This window comes from Ailuropoda melanoleuca, chromosome 11, assembly GCF_002007445.2.
Source record: "Ailuropoda melanoleuca isolate Jingjing chromosome 11, ASM200744v2, whole genome shotgun sequence".
NCBI classification, from domain to species: Eukaryota; Metazoa; Chordata; class Mammalia; order Carnivora; family Ursidae; genus Ailuropoda; species Ailuropoda melanoleuca.
The window spans coordinates 11,691,862-11,707,706 of record NC_048228.1 but is presented as its reverse complement, the minus strand read 5'-3'; the positions used below and the strand labels follow the sequence as shown (position 1 = coordinate 11,707,706).

The 15,845-nt window shown below is 56.2% G+C and overlaps 1 protein-coding gene across 4 annotated transcripts; it reads left to right on the top strand.

The window, feature by feature from the left end:
* The first annotated feature begins 43 nt into the window (after positions 1 to 43).
* CPLANE2 (ciliogenesis and planar polarity effector 2) lies at positions 44 to 7,672 on the top strand. 4 transcript variants are annotated; one of them, XM_002921422.4, is made up of 6 exons: positions 44 to 178; positions 601 to 749; positions 1,763 to 1,915; positions 2,428 to 2,552; positions 2,801 to 2,937; positions 3,165 to 7,672. In XM_002921422.4, exons 2-6 carry the CDS (start codon positions 638 to 640, stop codon positions 3,412 to 3,414), a joined length of 777 nt encoding a protein of 258 aa, XP_002921468.1. In that variant the 5' UTR covers positions 44 to 178; positions 601 to 637; the 3' UTR covers positions 3,415 to 7,672. The 4 variants fall into 4 exon arrangements, with proteins under 4 accessions (XP_002921468.1, XP_034527193.1, XP_019657511.1 ...); XM_019801952.2 differs by having other exon boundaries at positions 66 to 178; positions 636 to 749; XM_034671302.1 differs by lacking the exon at positions 1,763 to 1,915.
* The last annotated feature ends 8,173 nt before the right edge of the window (positions 7,673 to 15,845 follow it).

Below are 15,845 nucleotides of genomic sequence, written 5' to 3'. Positions count from 1 at the left end.
CTGACAACAGCCTCCGCACATGCGCTTCAAGCACCGGCGCCTGGGCGTGCGGCGGGCTCCGAAGCCGGATGCAAGCCGGGCGGAAGCAACCCGAGCGGGCTGGGCGGCGGGAGCGCGGGCTGGGCTTTTAAAGGGACCAGCTCCGCCCGGGCCCATTCGGCGACGGGACCGGCTGATGGTGAGGGGGGTGGCCCAGCAAGTCGGGATCGAGGCAGAGGAGAAGCAGGGCTGTGTAACACCGCCCTCCGCCCCGCCCCGAGATGACAAGGGAGGGGAGGGCTGTGTAAATGCCCCCTGGGGCAATAATGGGATAAGTATCCCTTAGGGAGCAATATGGGGAAGAAGAAACTATGGGATTGCTCCTTCTGGGTAATAAAAGGGAGACGGGGATTGTGTAACTCCCCAGGACTGTGAAAAGATGTTCGGGCTCCACTATCGCTCATGTGGATAAGGGTAGGGAGCCATAACTGATCCCCCGCCTCCGCCCCCGGCCCCCACCCCAAGGAAGGAGCTGGGGTTCCGAGGGAGAGTCAGAGAGCAGGTTGAGAGGGATCACAGGGTCCAGCTCGGGACAATTACCGTCTCCCATCCCCTACTCAGCATTCTGCCATCTCCCTACCCATCCGGGCGCCCAGCCATGGCCAGACCACCTGCCCCGGGCTCGGTGATTGTTCCAGACTGGCATGAGAGCGCAGAGGGCAAGCAGTACCTGGCCTGCATCCTCCGCAAGAACCGCAGACGGGTGTTTGGTAAGTGCCCCCCAAGCCTGTCGCCTGTTACTCTCTGGTGAGAACAGTGTCACCTGTTGTTCCCTGGGGGGAAGCAAAGAAGTAGGGCAGTGAGGGCCTGCTTTGCTGCACTCCTCAGCCTTGGGGACCCCTGTAAGCCCTATCCCTGGGGCCCCCACCCCCGAATCACCTTAGAGCTAATTCCATCATCAGAGCCAGGAACATGGAAACAGCGGAGACCCTGCCAAGAACCACGGTCACCAGAGAGGCTGTTGATTGAGTTCTCACCCCGTGCCAGGCCCTCTGCTGGGCACGTTATACAACAGACTCCCAATTACCCTCAACAGTAGTACACCTTACAGACTTCTCCAAGATTCAGCCTGTGTAAGTAGAGGCAAGCCTCTTCTAGATCCTGCTGTCTCTAAGACAAGACATTCATGTTTCCCAGGATGAAGCCAACTCACCCAGGGTTGGGCTGACAGGTCAGCAGAGGAGCCTGCATCTGCTGTGGGGGCTCAGCTCTGGCCAGAAGCAAAGCGCCAGAAGGTTTAAGACCAGAGAGTGAGAGGGCAACCCACAACTTAGGACTTTCAGGTCCTAAGCCTATGGATGTATCATAATGTAAAAATTGTTTTCAAATTAAAACCGTTCATAAAGGTCTTGATATATTGATTCTACTGAGTTTATTTATAGTAATTGAGAATATTTTTGCTGATATTTCTCCCCGAGGAATGACTTAGGAAAAACCTTGCCTTTACACATGGGAAATCTAGAAACATGTGATAATAGTCTCAATGAAAACAATCTCATGCATCAAACTTTAAATAGAAGTAATTCGGTGTTATTTGGTGCAGCTCACAGAGCACAGGTTTTCTTAGCAGAGCTCATCCAGGGACCCTGCTTGTGTCTCAGGTCTCTGTAATGAGCATAGAGAATCATGGAAGGCTGGCACTAAAAAGCTCTTAGAGTTGATGGGTCTGATGGGACAAGTGCAGGTTGACCTCTTGACCCACTTGGCTCCCTTCTTGTCCCAGGGCTGCTGGAGCGACCAGTGCTGCCCCCACCTGTAGCCATTGACACAGCCAGCTACAAGATCTTCGTGTCTGGGAAGAGTGGCGTGGGCAAGACGGCCCTGGTGGCCAAGCTGGCTGGCCTAGAGGTACCCGTGGTACACCATGAGACCACTGGTGAGTCCAGCCAGGGAGGCCTTTCTTAGGGTGGAGAGAGACTGGCCCTTGTCCCACCATTTACTCTGCAACCTTGAAAAGTCACTTCACTTCTCGGAGCCTACACCGGCTCCTCTGTTCAGCAGAGATAATAGTACCTAGCCCAAAGTACTAGAGATAGTACTGAGCTGGCCCAAGAGAGGTGCTCAGGGAGCACCACTCTTCCTTTCTTATTTCCTTCTGCTGGCCAGCAGGTTGCAACATCGTCCAGTATCCAGTACCTTCGGGACCCCATATACATACAAGTGAAACTGCTTTGTTATGGCTAGGGCTAGGCATCTCCCCAGCAGACTGAAGGCTCATCTAGGGCAGGTCGATTTCTCCCATCAGACTGAGAATTCTCCCAGGTCAGGGACTGCGCCTTCCCTCTCAGGCTGCTGACCCACCAAGGACATGTCTTCTTCCTATTCCTTCCTGGTCCCCTACCCCTCTCCACCCTGCCTTCCCCATGCTGAATGGCTGACCCTCCCCAGGCATCCAGACCACCGTGGTATTTTGGCCAGCCAAGCTGCAGGCCAGCGACCGTGTTGTCATGTTCCGCTTTGAGTTCTGGGACTGTGGGGAGTCTGCACTCAAAAAGTTCGATCACATGCTGCCGGTGAGCAGGCAGGTGGGCCTGGGAGGGTCCGGGAGGAGCTGGTTGTCCGAGGTGGGCTTCTGAGTCGGAGTGCCTGAGCCCAGCCTGCCTGGTCTGCAGGAGCCAGATTTGGGCATGGGCTGAGGGTGCTGCCCCAGGTGGGAGAGCTCTGAGCTGGCAGTGGGGACTGGGCCTTTGGAAGGAGGGAGTGAGCTGAGACTTCTCAGGGCCTGTGGTTACAATCCTCACATCAGCCTTTCCATCCTCAGGCTTGCAAGGAGAAAACAGATGCTTTCCTCTTCCTGTTCTCCTTCACCGACCGTGCCTCCTTTGAAGACCTCCCTGGACAGCTGGCCCGAATAGCAGGCGAGGCCCCTGGTGTTGTCAGGATGGTCATCGGCTCCAAGTATCCTTTGGGCGGCCCCTAGGACAGGGGCCACACTTGGCAAGGCATGGAGCAAGGGGATCAGGGACACTGCCTCTGCCCAGCTGTAGGGTCTTGTCCCATGGACTTTATCTTAAAGGCAGCAGGGGCCCTCTTTCCCCGCCACCAGCCCAGGGAGGAGGGCTAAGGCTGGGTGTGATGAGGCGGTAAGCAGAGGCACCCAGCCAGGCTCCTTGACCCTCCACCAGATTTGACCAGTACATGCACACGGATGTGCCCGAGCGGGACCTCACAGCCTTCCGGCAAGCCTGGGACCTGCCCCTCCTGCGGGTGAAGAGTGTGCCGGGGCGGCGGCTGGCAGATGGGCGCACACTGGATGGGCGGGCTGGGCTGGCTGACATTGCCCACGTACTCAATGGCCTGGCGGAACAGCTGTGGCACCAGGACCAGGTGGCAGCTGGTCTGCTCCCCAACACCTCCGAGAACACCCCCAGCTGATCCCTACTGCCAACCCTCAGCTGACCCAAGGCAGAGGGCAGCACCCAGGTCCTCAGGCTGAGGCAGGAATATTGATATCAACCTGAGGACTGGCCAGAGGGGCCTGTCGTGAGGATGGTGCCCCGAGAAGCAGCCTCCTGCCCCAGCAGTACCTTCCTTGCAGAATTCATGGCAGTGAGATGGGGGCACAAGGTTCTGTGGGTCAGTGGGCTGAGGGCATCTGGATGCCCCCTGGCCTTCTCCCTCTGACCTGGGGCGTCTAGGCTCTGGAAGCTGAGGAAGTGTGGGGGCAGGGCCCCAGGGCTCAAGCTTCTCCCCCAACGGCCTGCTGTCCTCCCCCTTTCTGCAGCACCCAGCGAGGGTGACTGGGAAGAGGGGGTGTCCCAGCCAGGCCCTGGACCTCAAGTGACTTCAATCAAGAGCCTATATTAGTTGAGGTAACACCATCTGCTGTACCAGATAAACCCTGAAATCGCGGTGGCTTAACTCTTTGGAAGTTTTTTCCTTGCTCTGTCTCACCGCAGGTGGAAGTGAAAGGTGGGTCTGGGGGCTCTGCTGAATGAACTCATGCAGAGACCCTGAATCTGAGGTCTTTGACACATGGCTTCCTGGTTTGCCCTGGGACATCAACATCAGTCAGCCGACTGGGAATGAATGCAAGTGGAAGGTTACCTAGGAGGTTTCCATGGACCTGGCCCCGGCAGTGTGCTTTACTTCTGCCCACCTTCCATTGGCCAACACATAGTCACATGGTTATATGGAGCTGCAGGGCATGCTGGGAAATGTAGTCCACCATCATGTTCAGGGGGTGGGCCCTCTCTGTGCAGTACCTTTCTCCATCGTGGTGTCAGGCTAGGCTTAGGACAGGGGCCCCACCAACCTGGGGAATCAGAAAGCTCACTACACAGCACCAGGGACTGGATCAGGTGGAGTCAGGGAGTGAGTTGCCCTGTTGGGCAACTCCGCCCTGGGGAAAGCCAGCAAGGGTAGGTGCAGGAAAGTGAGTGAGCTTGCGCATTCTTGTGTCTCACCCCTGCCCCATCTTCCAGACACCGATGAAAGGCTAAAGTAGGGCGGGGGCGGGAGGGGGGCTGGTGCTGATGAAGAGGGTCTTTATGCGTTCTGACACCCCTGATGGTGGGCCAAGGCCTGGCCCGAGTCTGAGCCAGCTGGAAGGGCCTGGGGGCGCAGGTATGTGACCCCAAACGCCAGCTGACCCTTGGAGCCCCCTCTTGAGAAGTCAGCACCAGCAGCTCTGTACACCCCATCCTCAACATGCATGATTACATACCAACACTTGTTCTAAAACGCTGTCCTCCACACATTTACACACCCCCTGCTGGCATCTCTCACTCCTGGGCACCCTGATTGCCTGCATGGCGTTTACCATGCCTGCCACCTGGGCACTACCCATGGGTTTGTCACCCCTTCCAGGGCCTAAAGGACTGATTTTAGCACCTTCTTACCCCCAGCTCTGGTTCAGAGCTGAGATCTGAGCTTATCCCATACCCCAGAGGAGGAATGTCCCTGGGCAGGACCCCATGCCTCACAGTGGCACAGCTGGTAGGCCGGCTCCACTCCTGGGCCATACATCTTTCCACTGTAAGCTTCAGCTCTGCTCCCAGTCAGTGGGTTCAGCCCGTTTTTCTCTGTTCTTAGCTCGAGTAGATCTTACCCCAGCAGGCAACAGCAACGCTTGGGAGTGGGACCCCGTGAAGGTAGCCTCTGGGCCTGAATGTGACCCCCCCACCCCCAGCTACAGGTGCCTGTGTTGTGAGCACCAGCTACCCCACGTCCAGCCAGTTATCTCTGGGTCTGAAGCTCCCCCAGAAAGGAACCTTCTGCATCCTTCTTGGGCACCAGCTCTGCACCAGCAGGCCAGTTTTCTCCTGGTTAGCCCTGCTCCAGTCAGAGAATCACCCTGTCACCCTCCTTCACCCCAAACCAAGAAGTGAGCAATTCCCTTTGCTGTTTTCCTGTGTAAGGGCAAGGTAGGGAGGGTGGTGGGACTGGGACTTGGAGCCCAGCCACCTGCCATCCCAGCCCCCACTTTCTCAGCCCCTGCGAGCCCTGCCCCTATGCCATTTCAGCCTACTGCTCCACGGTAGTGCAGAATGTACTGTATGGTGACTAACATAATGTAATAATAAAAAAAAACACATTAAAAAAAAAAAGAACTGGGAGCCCGAGGGAGGAAGGAACTGCAAATCATTACTGTAATGGCCAGTGGCTGGGACTGGGCAGGGTCACGTGGAGAAGTGAGGAGCGTGTGTAGACACACACGTGTGGGTTCAGGCCAGCTTCGTGGGCCTGCCATGTGGGCAGTCCACAGGGTCCCACACTCAGAGGGGCCTTCCCACCTGGCTTAATGTCTGCTGTTGCCATCTTGAAACTCTGGACACCACAAATTATGCGGCAGGTCGTGTGTGTGTTGTCCAGGGAGAGGGTCTGGGCTCCAGATAAAGCTCCCTCCCCTCTCAGGGCTCGGAGACAGAGGCCGCTTCAGTGAAGTGTCACAAGGCCACCAAGAAGTTGCCTTCTCCCCACTCTGGTGCCAAAAATTCCACCATTAGATCACAACAGCTCAAAGGCAAATACCTCTCCACTCACCCCTGAGGCTCCCTGGAAGGAAGGGGTAGTGACTATGCCCCCAGACTGATTCAGGGGTGGACCCTGACTTAGAAGGACCTTTGGGAAAAGGGTAGTCATGTTTGCTGCTCAGGGCCCTGGGCCACTGAACTTTGGGGCTCTGGAGGGAAGCCTGTAGGATGAGGGACCATCTTCTCCTGAGGTGAGGGTGGGGGTGGGTTGTGCTGTGGCCCAACCCTGCTGCCCATCTTCCCAGATTCAGGACTTACTAGCCCCCTCTTTCTTCCCCAAAAGCCTCTCAAGGAGTCCTCTCAAGGGGTTCTCTCAAGGAGACCCCCTTCCCTAGCGATGGGGAGTGCCGTGGACTGACTGTGTCCCCCCCAGATTTATACTTTGAAATCTGAATCCCTAATGCGACGGTATTAGGGGCCTTTGGGAGGTGATTAGCTCTTGAGGGCGGAGCCTTATGCATGCGATTAGTGTTCTTATGAAAGAGACCCCACAGACCTCTGCAGCCCCTTCTACCCAATGAAGACGCAGTAAGTGCAGGCTATAAACTAGGAAGAGGGCCCTCAAGGACCTGCTGGTGCCTTGACCTTGGACTTGCCACCTTCAGAGCTGTGAGATACAGATTTCTGTTTTTTATAAACCACCAGTCTGTGGTATTCTGCTATAGCAGCCTTAACAGACTTAGAGAAACTGAGGTCCAGAGAGGGACAGGCATTTGCCCAAGGCTGCAGAGTCAGGAAGCAGCTCTGATGCTCTCAGCCCTAGGCACTCCCTCCCTTGAACCATCCCTCCCCCCCATCCCCTAATGCTGTCTTGGGGTCCAGCCCCTCACAGGCCCTCTCCTAGTCCTCCCAGCTTTTCCAGCTGAGAAGCCTGGAGCTGCCTGTAGGAGGGAGAAATGCAGTGCTGGCACCTCCTTCCTCCCTTTCCTTCCCTTTTTCTCCATCCCTCTCCCTTCCCAGGCCATGCTGAGCTGTCAGTGAAAAGTTCCTCCCTGCTGCCAGCCAAATCTGGCTGGCCTCCTGGGCAACTGGGAGGACCCCTGGCAAGGAACCTGTCCCCAGGATAAGGAAAGGGATGTGGGAACCCACCGGCAAAGGCTGCTGGGTGGGCTCCCAGGGCCCAGGCTGCGTCTAGGGTGGGGGTGGGGCATCCTCTCTTGCCGCAGATCTTCTTACTCCGTGGGCAGCCTGGTGCCAGCTGTGATCCCCATGTGCCTGGCACAGGCTTGGTGGGGAGGGGAAGTGCCCAGATGGAGGCAGGAGGCTCAGGGGACAGACAAGTTGGAGCTTCGAGGAGCCAAATTCCCAGAGGGCCAAGCTGGGGGGGGGGGTAGAGGTTCTTCTCTCCCTGTGACCTCAGACCCAGAGGCTGGGGCAGTGGGGGTGGGGGAAGCTGAAGCTGGCTTTCAACTCTATTCTAGAAAATAGGGGTAGATCCTGGGAGCAAAGATGACAGACTGAGGCTGGGGGTAGGGAGGGGGTCCAGAAGGAAGGTGAAGGAGAGCCAGGACCTTGGGCCATTCACTTGAATTCCTGTGTAAAATGAAGATAACGGCACCCACATCTTTGACTTGTAAGTCAATGTGTGTATTTAAGATGTTCAGCACTGCACCAGGCACCAAGTGAAGGGCTCAGTAAATGTCGGCTGTTATCTGCCACGTTGTTCTTACGGTAGTGGTGGCTGCTTTGGGGCTGAGAGCGGCTGGAGAGGAGGGAGACCGGTCGGGTCGCATATGGGCTGCTACACTGCATATTCTGCCAGGGGTGGGCAGGCTGGGGGGCAGAGGGAGGGGCAGCCCAGCTGGGGCGACGCAGAATGTAGAAACTCCTGGCCCCTGCAACTGCACCCGGCTCCTCTCCCCCTCACTCCCATCCTGTTGAGCCCAGGACGGCGGCGATGGCACCGAGGACAAAGCCCTGGACCACGCGCCCTGGTCTCTGTGCGACCGGCATCAGCATCTGTGCCTTAAAATCCAGGGGCAACCTTTTCCGCGGCGGTCCAAACTCGGTGGGACTTGGGCCAGACAGGACTCTTGCCCCACATCACCCGAGGTCAGAGTAGCCATCCGACAGTCCCTCTCTTACATCCCCTCTCCCTCCTCGAGCAATCCCGTGGCATCTCTCGTCCATTGCTTGCAAAGGGCAGTTCCTCCTTGGAACCAAACCCAATCCCTCTTGCTGAAGCGCAAAACATTTCCTTTCATTCGGGCTTCAGTCCCTCCCGCCGAGGAGAGAAGTGAGGCAGACCGTTCCTAAATGTACCCCCCCAGCCCCCGCCGCGGCGCAGTCTTCGTGCTCTTGCTGGAGAGCAGCTGTGCACCCTCCCGCCCCCCTCAGCGGCGCTCGCAGCGTTGAGTTCCAGCGAAACCTGCGCGCGGTGGAGACCGGCTCGGAACCGAGGCTGAGCGCGCGGGCTCTCCTAGCAAGCTCTGTGAGCTGCGCAAGCGACTTCCGCGCCTCATGTACAAAATGGGCTTTACCGTCGTGTCAGCCCGCCAGACCGGCTGTGATGCTTCAATGAGCCAAGTGTGTACAGCGCTCAGCCCAGGGCCTGACACACTGGAGGTGCCCGACACTTGGGAAAGAGTAGCCACTGCTCTAGGACGCCAGCCCACCCAGCGTCTATCCACGTTTATAAAATGGGGGTGCTAGGTCCCTCCTCGTTTGAATTGCAAACGAGAAAACGCCCGTCAAAGCTCTTTTGAAGGCCGAAAGGACCCTCGCGCAGAAAGGGATCTGTCACCCCCTGCCGGAGTCGCCAGGGAAGGGGCTCGGGCCCACCGGGGGGGCCCTGGCCCCCGGAAGCGCGGTCCTTCCCAGCGTCGCGCCGGGGCTGAGCACTTCGCCAAGCTAAGCGCGCCCTGGGAGCGGCTCTGCTTCCACGCGGAGGAACTGAGACTGAATAGTGGGCCGGGGAGGGGTTGGCCTGGGTGTGGAGGGTCGCCAAGGTGCGGGTGACCCTGCTCGTGTGCCCCAGGCCCGACCCAACCTGGCCTCGGACCATTCGGAGGAGCCGCTGCGCGCCTGCGCCTGTGCAGCCCCCTGCAGCAACACGTGGCCAAGCAGCCTCGGGGCTTCCAGGAGCGCACGCGAGGCGGGGCGGGGCCTCCTGCGGGGCGCTGGGCGCTCTGCTCCTCGGTTCCGCAGGGAGGCAACTCCAGCCTCACTCACTTTAGGTCTTTAGCCAGTCTGTCCTAGCGGCTCCCGGTGCCTGATGCCCACCTCTTCAATCCCCCTCAGATGCTCATCTGGCTGGAACACACCAGCCCAGGCTGAGCTTTGTGGGTAGATGGGCTAGCTCTGGCTTTAGCAACTGGCACATCTCCACCCTCTGTCCCCAGCCTAGAGACTAGACTCTGCAATGCCACTGTGTTAGGTCTCCCACTGGGCAGAGGGCTTCTGACCCCTGCTCTGCTCACCGATTCCTAGGCAGTGAGTCCCATGACGTGAACTTCTCCAACACACAGACTGCCTGGGGAGGGTGGAGCTGGGACCTTAAAGGAAGGGAGCTGACCTCAGGATTCTCTCTGGCAGGTGGCAGTCTATAGGGGGCAGAGACGCACAGATACAGCTGTTGCCCGTCTTCTGGCTTCCCACTGCATGAAGTAAAGAAGACACAAGCTCAGCTCTCTTCCGCTGCTGGGGCATCAGGAGGGAATTCTGGGACTTCCCTGCAGCACTCCCTCCTTTCATCTCCCCAGGGTCCCTTTGAACTGCCCAGGTGTCAGGTGCCTGGTGCAGACCCCAACCCGCACCAATCGCAGTACTCATACTGGGCCTGCTGGAGATGCTGGCACGAGTACCAACCCCTGTACCTCGTTTGAGAGTACTTTGGGGAGAAGGTGGGCATCTACTTTGGCTAGGTGAGTCGGGCACGCGGGGTGGGGACTGGGAGCTGGGGTCAAGTACAGAGATGGTGGGTCATGGACTTTGTCACCTCTTCAGGCTTTTGCACAGCCTGGCTGCTAGCCTGCCTGCTGCCCTTGTGGGCACCCTGGTCTTTATCTCTGACCTTATCGCCATGGGCACCAACACACCATGAGTGGCTGGAGCTGGTGGCAGGGGGATGGGCTGGGTGGGCCAGATGAGCTGGTTGAGAACAGTCCCTCCCAGGATGGGCACATTTTGCTCACAGGGAAGAGATCTGGGCCATGAGGGTGCCTTCCTCATGTGCCCACTCTGCAACACCCGTGCCACGTGGAATATTTCCAAGATCTGCCCCATAGCAAGGTGAGCTGGAGACAAGAACAAGGGAATGGGTAGGTGTTTGGGACATGTGGGCCTGGCTGCAGGGAAAGCAGTGCTCTCCCTCACTTGCGGTTGGGCTACTTCTCTATCTGGCAACTGTCCTTCTGAGCCATGGCCTTCCTGGAGCACTGGAAGTGCAAGAGCATTCCCTTGGCCCACCACTAGGACCTCAGTGGCTTCCAGGAAGAGGAGGTGATGCCCAGCTCAGCCTGCCAGGTCCAGAACTCCATTTCCCAGAGTTCTCAGAGACCAGAAGGCATGCTGGGAAGAGCCCAGACTTTGGAGTCCATCATTCCAGGATCCATATCTGGCTCCTTCCCATTCCTCCTGGGTTACTTTTCCACCCTCCCCTGATATCAGGATGATACGAGGTTTGGTGAGATTAAACACTGGGCACATTTAGGGTCTCAAGGAGAAAACTTTGTAATGGAGGAAGGGGAGAAGCAGTCCATTCACCCATCCATCCAGCCATCCACCAGACCATCCAAAGACCAAATCATTGATCCTGAATCTGTTTGCTTGTCTCCATCTCCACCCCCGCTCCCTCTTCCACCCCCACCCCCAGTCCAAGCCACATTGTTTTGCCTGGACCACTGTGGTAGCCTCCCAAAGGTCTCCCGGCTTCTGTGTTTGCCCTACTTAATTCATTTTCAGCTGCCAAGGTGATCTTTTGAAAACACAAGTCACATCATGCATTGCCCTCCTCAAAGCCTTCCAGTGGTTTGTATTATGCCATATGGGATGCTCTAGGTTAAATAGATGAGGGAGGACCAAGAAAGCAGAAAGCGAACATTGAGGTAGCAAAGTCGATGTGAATGGTGCCCTCTAGAATAGTGCGGTATTCAGCTCATGTGCCCTAAAGAGTAGCCCTGCCTTTGCCCAGACTGATCCTCCCTGCCACTACCCCACCATGTGGGATGCTGCCCCTCCATTCTCTCTCTACTTAGCATCATTCCTTCATAGGACTTGTTCACAATTACATATTTATGCTTATTCATTTGACCTCTGTCTCCCCAGCTAGATTGTGATTCTATCAGGGCCTGGGTCTTGTCCAGGTTGTTCACCACATCATATCCAGTATCTACTGCAGAACAGTCTGCAGTCAGTTAATAGTTTTTTTTTTAAGGGGGGAGGGGCAGACAGCGAGAGAGAATCTCAAGCAGACTCTCCGCTGAGTGTAGAGGCCGACGTGGGGCTCTATCTCATGACCCTGAGATCATGATCCGAGCCAAAACCAAGAGATGGCCCACTCAACCATCTGAGCTACCCAGGTGCCCCAGTCAGTTAACAGTTATTGAACAAACTAATACATTATCCATTATCTATCCATCCATCCTTACGTCTGTCATCCATCCCACCATGCTTTCATCTGCTCCTCCAGCAAGCCATCCATCCATCTATCCACCCTTCTGCCCTTCTACTCACCCACTTGTGCACCCACTTATAGAGATTTGCCAATTGTTTGCCTGTCCAGTTTACCCACCCATCAGTCCATCCAGCCCTCTCCCACAAGTGCATCCATTTGTTGTTTCTGTTTCTGTTTACTTTCCCATCTGTGCACCCGTCCATCCGTCCATCCATCCATCCACAAGCTTTTAGCCAGGACCTTGGAGGGAAAGGCCCTGCAGAGACAAAAATGATTTGTACCTCATTCCTGTAATTCCAGAGCTCCCTGTGGAGGCAGAAAAAGATGGGGGTCTTTCCACTCCGGGTTGTGACATGCAGCCTCTTGGGCCCCAGGAGGCACAGCTGTTGCCTCTTCGAACAGGAGTGTGCATGTCCAGAGTTGGCCACTCTGGGCCCACAGATGGCCCAGGACCCAGTGACAGGCTTGAAGGAGTCCTATTTCCCACACTGCACCCGCTTTCCTCACCTACTCACCAGCTCTGCAGCCATCCTCGTCATGGTGAGGGGGCTTTGGGCCCTTGCTCTGGCACCCCTGTTTGCTGTGCTCAACAACTGGGTGGAGATCTGACTGGACACCCACAAGATCCTGTGCGAGTATTGGAGGCCAGTGGCTGAGTGGGCATTGGAATCTGGCTGCTTCTGCTTGAGGCCATGGCCCACCTTGTGGTCATTGTGAATGTGAGCATGGGGTAAAGGAGGGGCATACAGGGTCAGAGGGGGAAATAGAGATAAGAGACGGGGAAAGGTGGCTTAGGAATAGGGAAATGCGGGCTGAATTCCAGGGTCAGAGACAGGGAAATAAGAGGTAGATTGCTAGAATTCTAGGCGCAGGCTCATCCTGCCCACGGGAATGGGTTTGGATCCAGCTGGGGGTAGTTGGGAGACTGGGCCTTGGAGTCCCTCTGGCTCTGCAGGCTTTCCTCCTCGCCTTCACCTCGGACCTAATGCATCTCCTGTACCAGTAGGAACTCCACAGCCTAACAGGAGCTTTGTCAGCTGCACAACTGCGCGCGCACGTCCAGCCTACCTTGCCCAGGAGGACCTCACGCCCCGCAAGTGGGAGCTCAAGGCGGGGGTCTGGGCCTGTCTGGGAGGGGCGGAGGGCTGAGCCTGGGGGACCGCGGGGGCCTGGCTGTGGGAGCGGGGTGCTGAATCCGGAGGCGGAGCGGTGAGCCCGTGGGAGGGGTGGGGCGGGGCCTAACTGGGAGGACAAGCCCCTGAGTCTGCGCGGCTGACTGCTGGGCAGAGCCGGGGAGCGGGGTACAGCTGAAGGGGCGGGGCCAGGCTCCAGGGCCGGGAGGGGCGGGAGAGCCTCGCGGGACCTCGCGCCCTCCTCAGCTCAGGTACGCGGCCCTTCGCGATCCACAGGGGAACCTCACCCTCTTCTACTGGAAGCTGCTGGCCGTGCGTCTGGGTCTCTTCGTCGCCTTCGAGGTAGGTTCATCTATCTGTGTGTGGGACAGACTTGGGTTCAGGTTCAAGCGCCGCCGCCGACCAGCTGTAAATGGGGGGGTGTATGCTGTAGAATAGGATCGTTATGAAGATTCGGTGTCAAGCACTTGCACAGTGTCCAGCACATTGTAGGTGCTCAATAAATTAATAGCACTGCTACTACTACTATCTTTAGGCAACAGACCTGGAGGAAGGAGAGGAGGCGAGCTCCCTCTGGCTTTGCTCAGGATCCTTTCTCCAGCCCTGCTTCTACCAAGGGTCCCTAGTGTTACGGGTTTCGAATTATATCTGTGTCTTTGGGCAAATGACGACTGTTTTATGGTTCAGTCTCTTCACCTGTAAAACAGGAGTAGTAATTGTACTCACCTGCTAGTGTTGCGAGGATTAAGTGAGTTAACCCGGGAAACCTCAGAAGGGTGCCTTGCACTTAGTAAGCGCTCCATAAATTAAGGTAGCTAAGGGACTCATTCTCTCTTTGGCTCCCCCTTGCCCCCAGCACGTGGTGCTCTTCGTGCGCCTCCTCGCCTGGCTCGTGCCTGACGTTCCAGCAGCCCTGGTTACCAAAATAAAGCGCGAGCCCTATCTGGCTGTGCAGGAGCCTGCGGACAACCGGGAGGCACGGCTTTAGGTCCGCGAGGCTGAAGGACCCGGGCCCCTCCCCTGACCACGCCCCACGGCCCGCCCCCAGGCCTTCGCTCGGCTCTCTCTTGCCCCGCCCTCTGGTTTGGCCTCATCCAGAGGGAGAATCGGCCCACTTCCCTCTCCGCCTGGCCCCGCCCTTCACCAAACTCCGCCCACGCCCCGCCCCCTCTATGACATTATCCCCACTGGAGTCCCCTCTGCTCTCATGGGCCAACCTATTCAGCCTGACCAAGCCATGCTTTCTGTCTTTTGCAGCAGGGGCTCTGTCCCCAGAGCCCAGGACCAGGGGCGAGTGATGCGGGACTGCCCTTCAAGAACCCTAGGTTCCCCAGATGCTTCCTTCCATTTGGGGTCCTCTGCCTTTGGCTGGGGGTCTGGGCAGTACCTTGGCCAGCGGCCCCAAGGTCAGCCTCGGAACTGGGATGAGAGGATTAGAGCTCTCTGAAGACCGCCAGTCCTGCATTGCCTCCCTCTCTCTGTCCCCGTCTCCTGTTCTATGTGCAGTGCTGGCAATAAACCTCTCTCTGCCCCCCAGTGTGCCACTTGTCCACGGACACCTGGTTTCCACACACACTGTGCAGTGTCTCTTCATTATGCAGGGATGCTCTGGAGACCAAGGGAGTGAAGGGACCCCAATCACTCAGTACTGAATGGTCACCAGCGGGTGGGGGAGAGTTCACTGGGACCTGGGCCCTGGACACCTGTCCCATATGCTCATGGAGGCCTGCAGTGTATGAATAATAGTAAAAGGGTTTAGTCAGGAGAGCTGAGACACCTCCCGACAGACTTTTACACACTTTTCACTAGATCCTCCCAAAAGCCTGGTGACATGGTCCTGGGCAGTGGTTAAGGACAGAGGTTGGTGGTTGAGTCAGAGACCTGGCTTTGAATATTAGTTCTGACACCCATTAGCTGTATGACCTTGGGTAAGTGATTTAATACCTTGGATCTCAGTTTCATATCTATGAAATAGAGACTTCATAGAGCTGATGAGAGATTGAATAGGATAATCCCCTGATTTAACATGTATAAGCCTCATGTCCTCATCTGGTAAGTGGGAGCAGTAATAGGGTCATGGTGAAGATCGAATGAATACAGTGTCCCCCGCTTTTCAGAAGTTTGCGTTACACCACTTGGCTTTCACCAAAGACCTCTATTAGTACCTGTTTTCACTAACCGGAAGAAATCCAAAGAAAATGTTTGCTTTAACGAAAAAGGTGAAAAAGGGAAAATAGCATTCAACATTTGTTTTGCAGTGATCCCTTAGAGAGGCAGCACACGCCCTAAGCAGAGAGCCTGCCCCACCAAGCTTTTCCTTGGCGCGGCACTCAGCATCTCAGTATCAAGCCACCAGAGCTCTGAACTGTGTCCGGGGGCATCTGTGCTTTATCTCGATTTATTTTGTGTATCTGTTAGCAAGTTGTGTCCTTAAGTATCAGAAAGCCTAAGAGAGGGGATTTTTGGGGTATGGAAATGCTAAAAACATTTTTCCATATACATTAGTGGTAATTGCTTCTTTGTTTTTTTTTTTTTTTAAGATTTTATTTATTTATTCGACAGAGATAGGGACAGCCAGCGATAGAGGGAACACAAGCAGGGGAAGTGGGAGAGGAAGAAGCAGGCTCATAGCAGAGGAGCCTGATGTGGGGCTCGATCCCATAATGCCGGGATCACGCCCTGAGCGGAAGGCAGACGCTTAACCGCTGTGCCACCCAGGCGCCCCTTAGGAAAGCTTTTGTAGGAATGCTCTACTGTTGGGTAGTGGGGGAAACCTGTAAACAGATGTGAAGTGCTCAGAACAGTGCCTGACACACCGTGGACAATAAGTTATTAGCGACATGAGTATCGGTATTTGCGTACATACTGATATTAACACTGAGTGTCTAGCAATTACCGAGTGCTTAAATAAATGGCAGGTAGTATGAGGAAGAGAACGGCTTTCCCTTTCACGGGCTTGGGAAGAACACGTGGTTGCAGCAGCCTCCTTTCTGGAGGCTAGTTCTGTTTGGGCTATTGGTTTATTGAGGGCTCTTTCGGTGCAGACTAGAGTCTGGGAAGGCTTCCTGGTAGAGGAGGCCATTG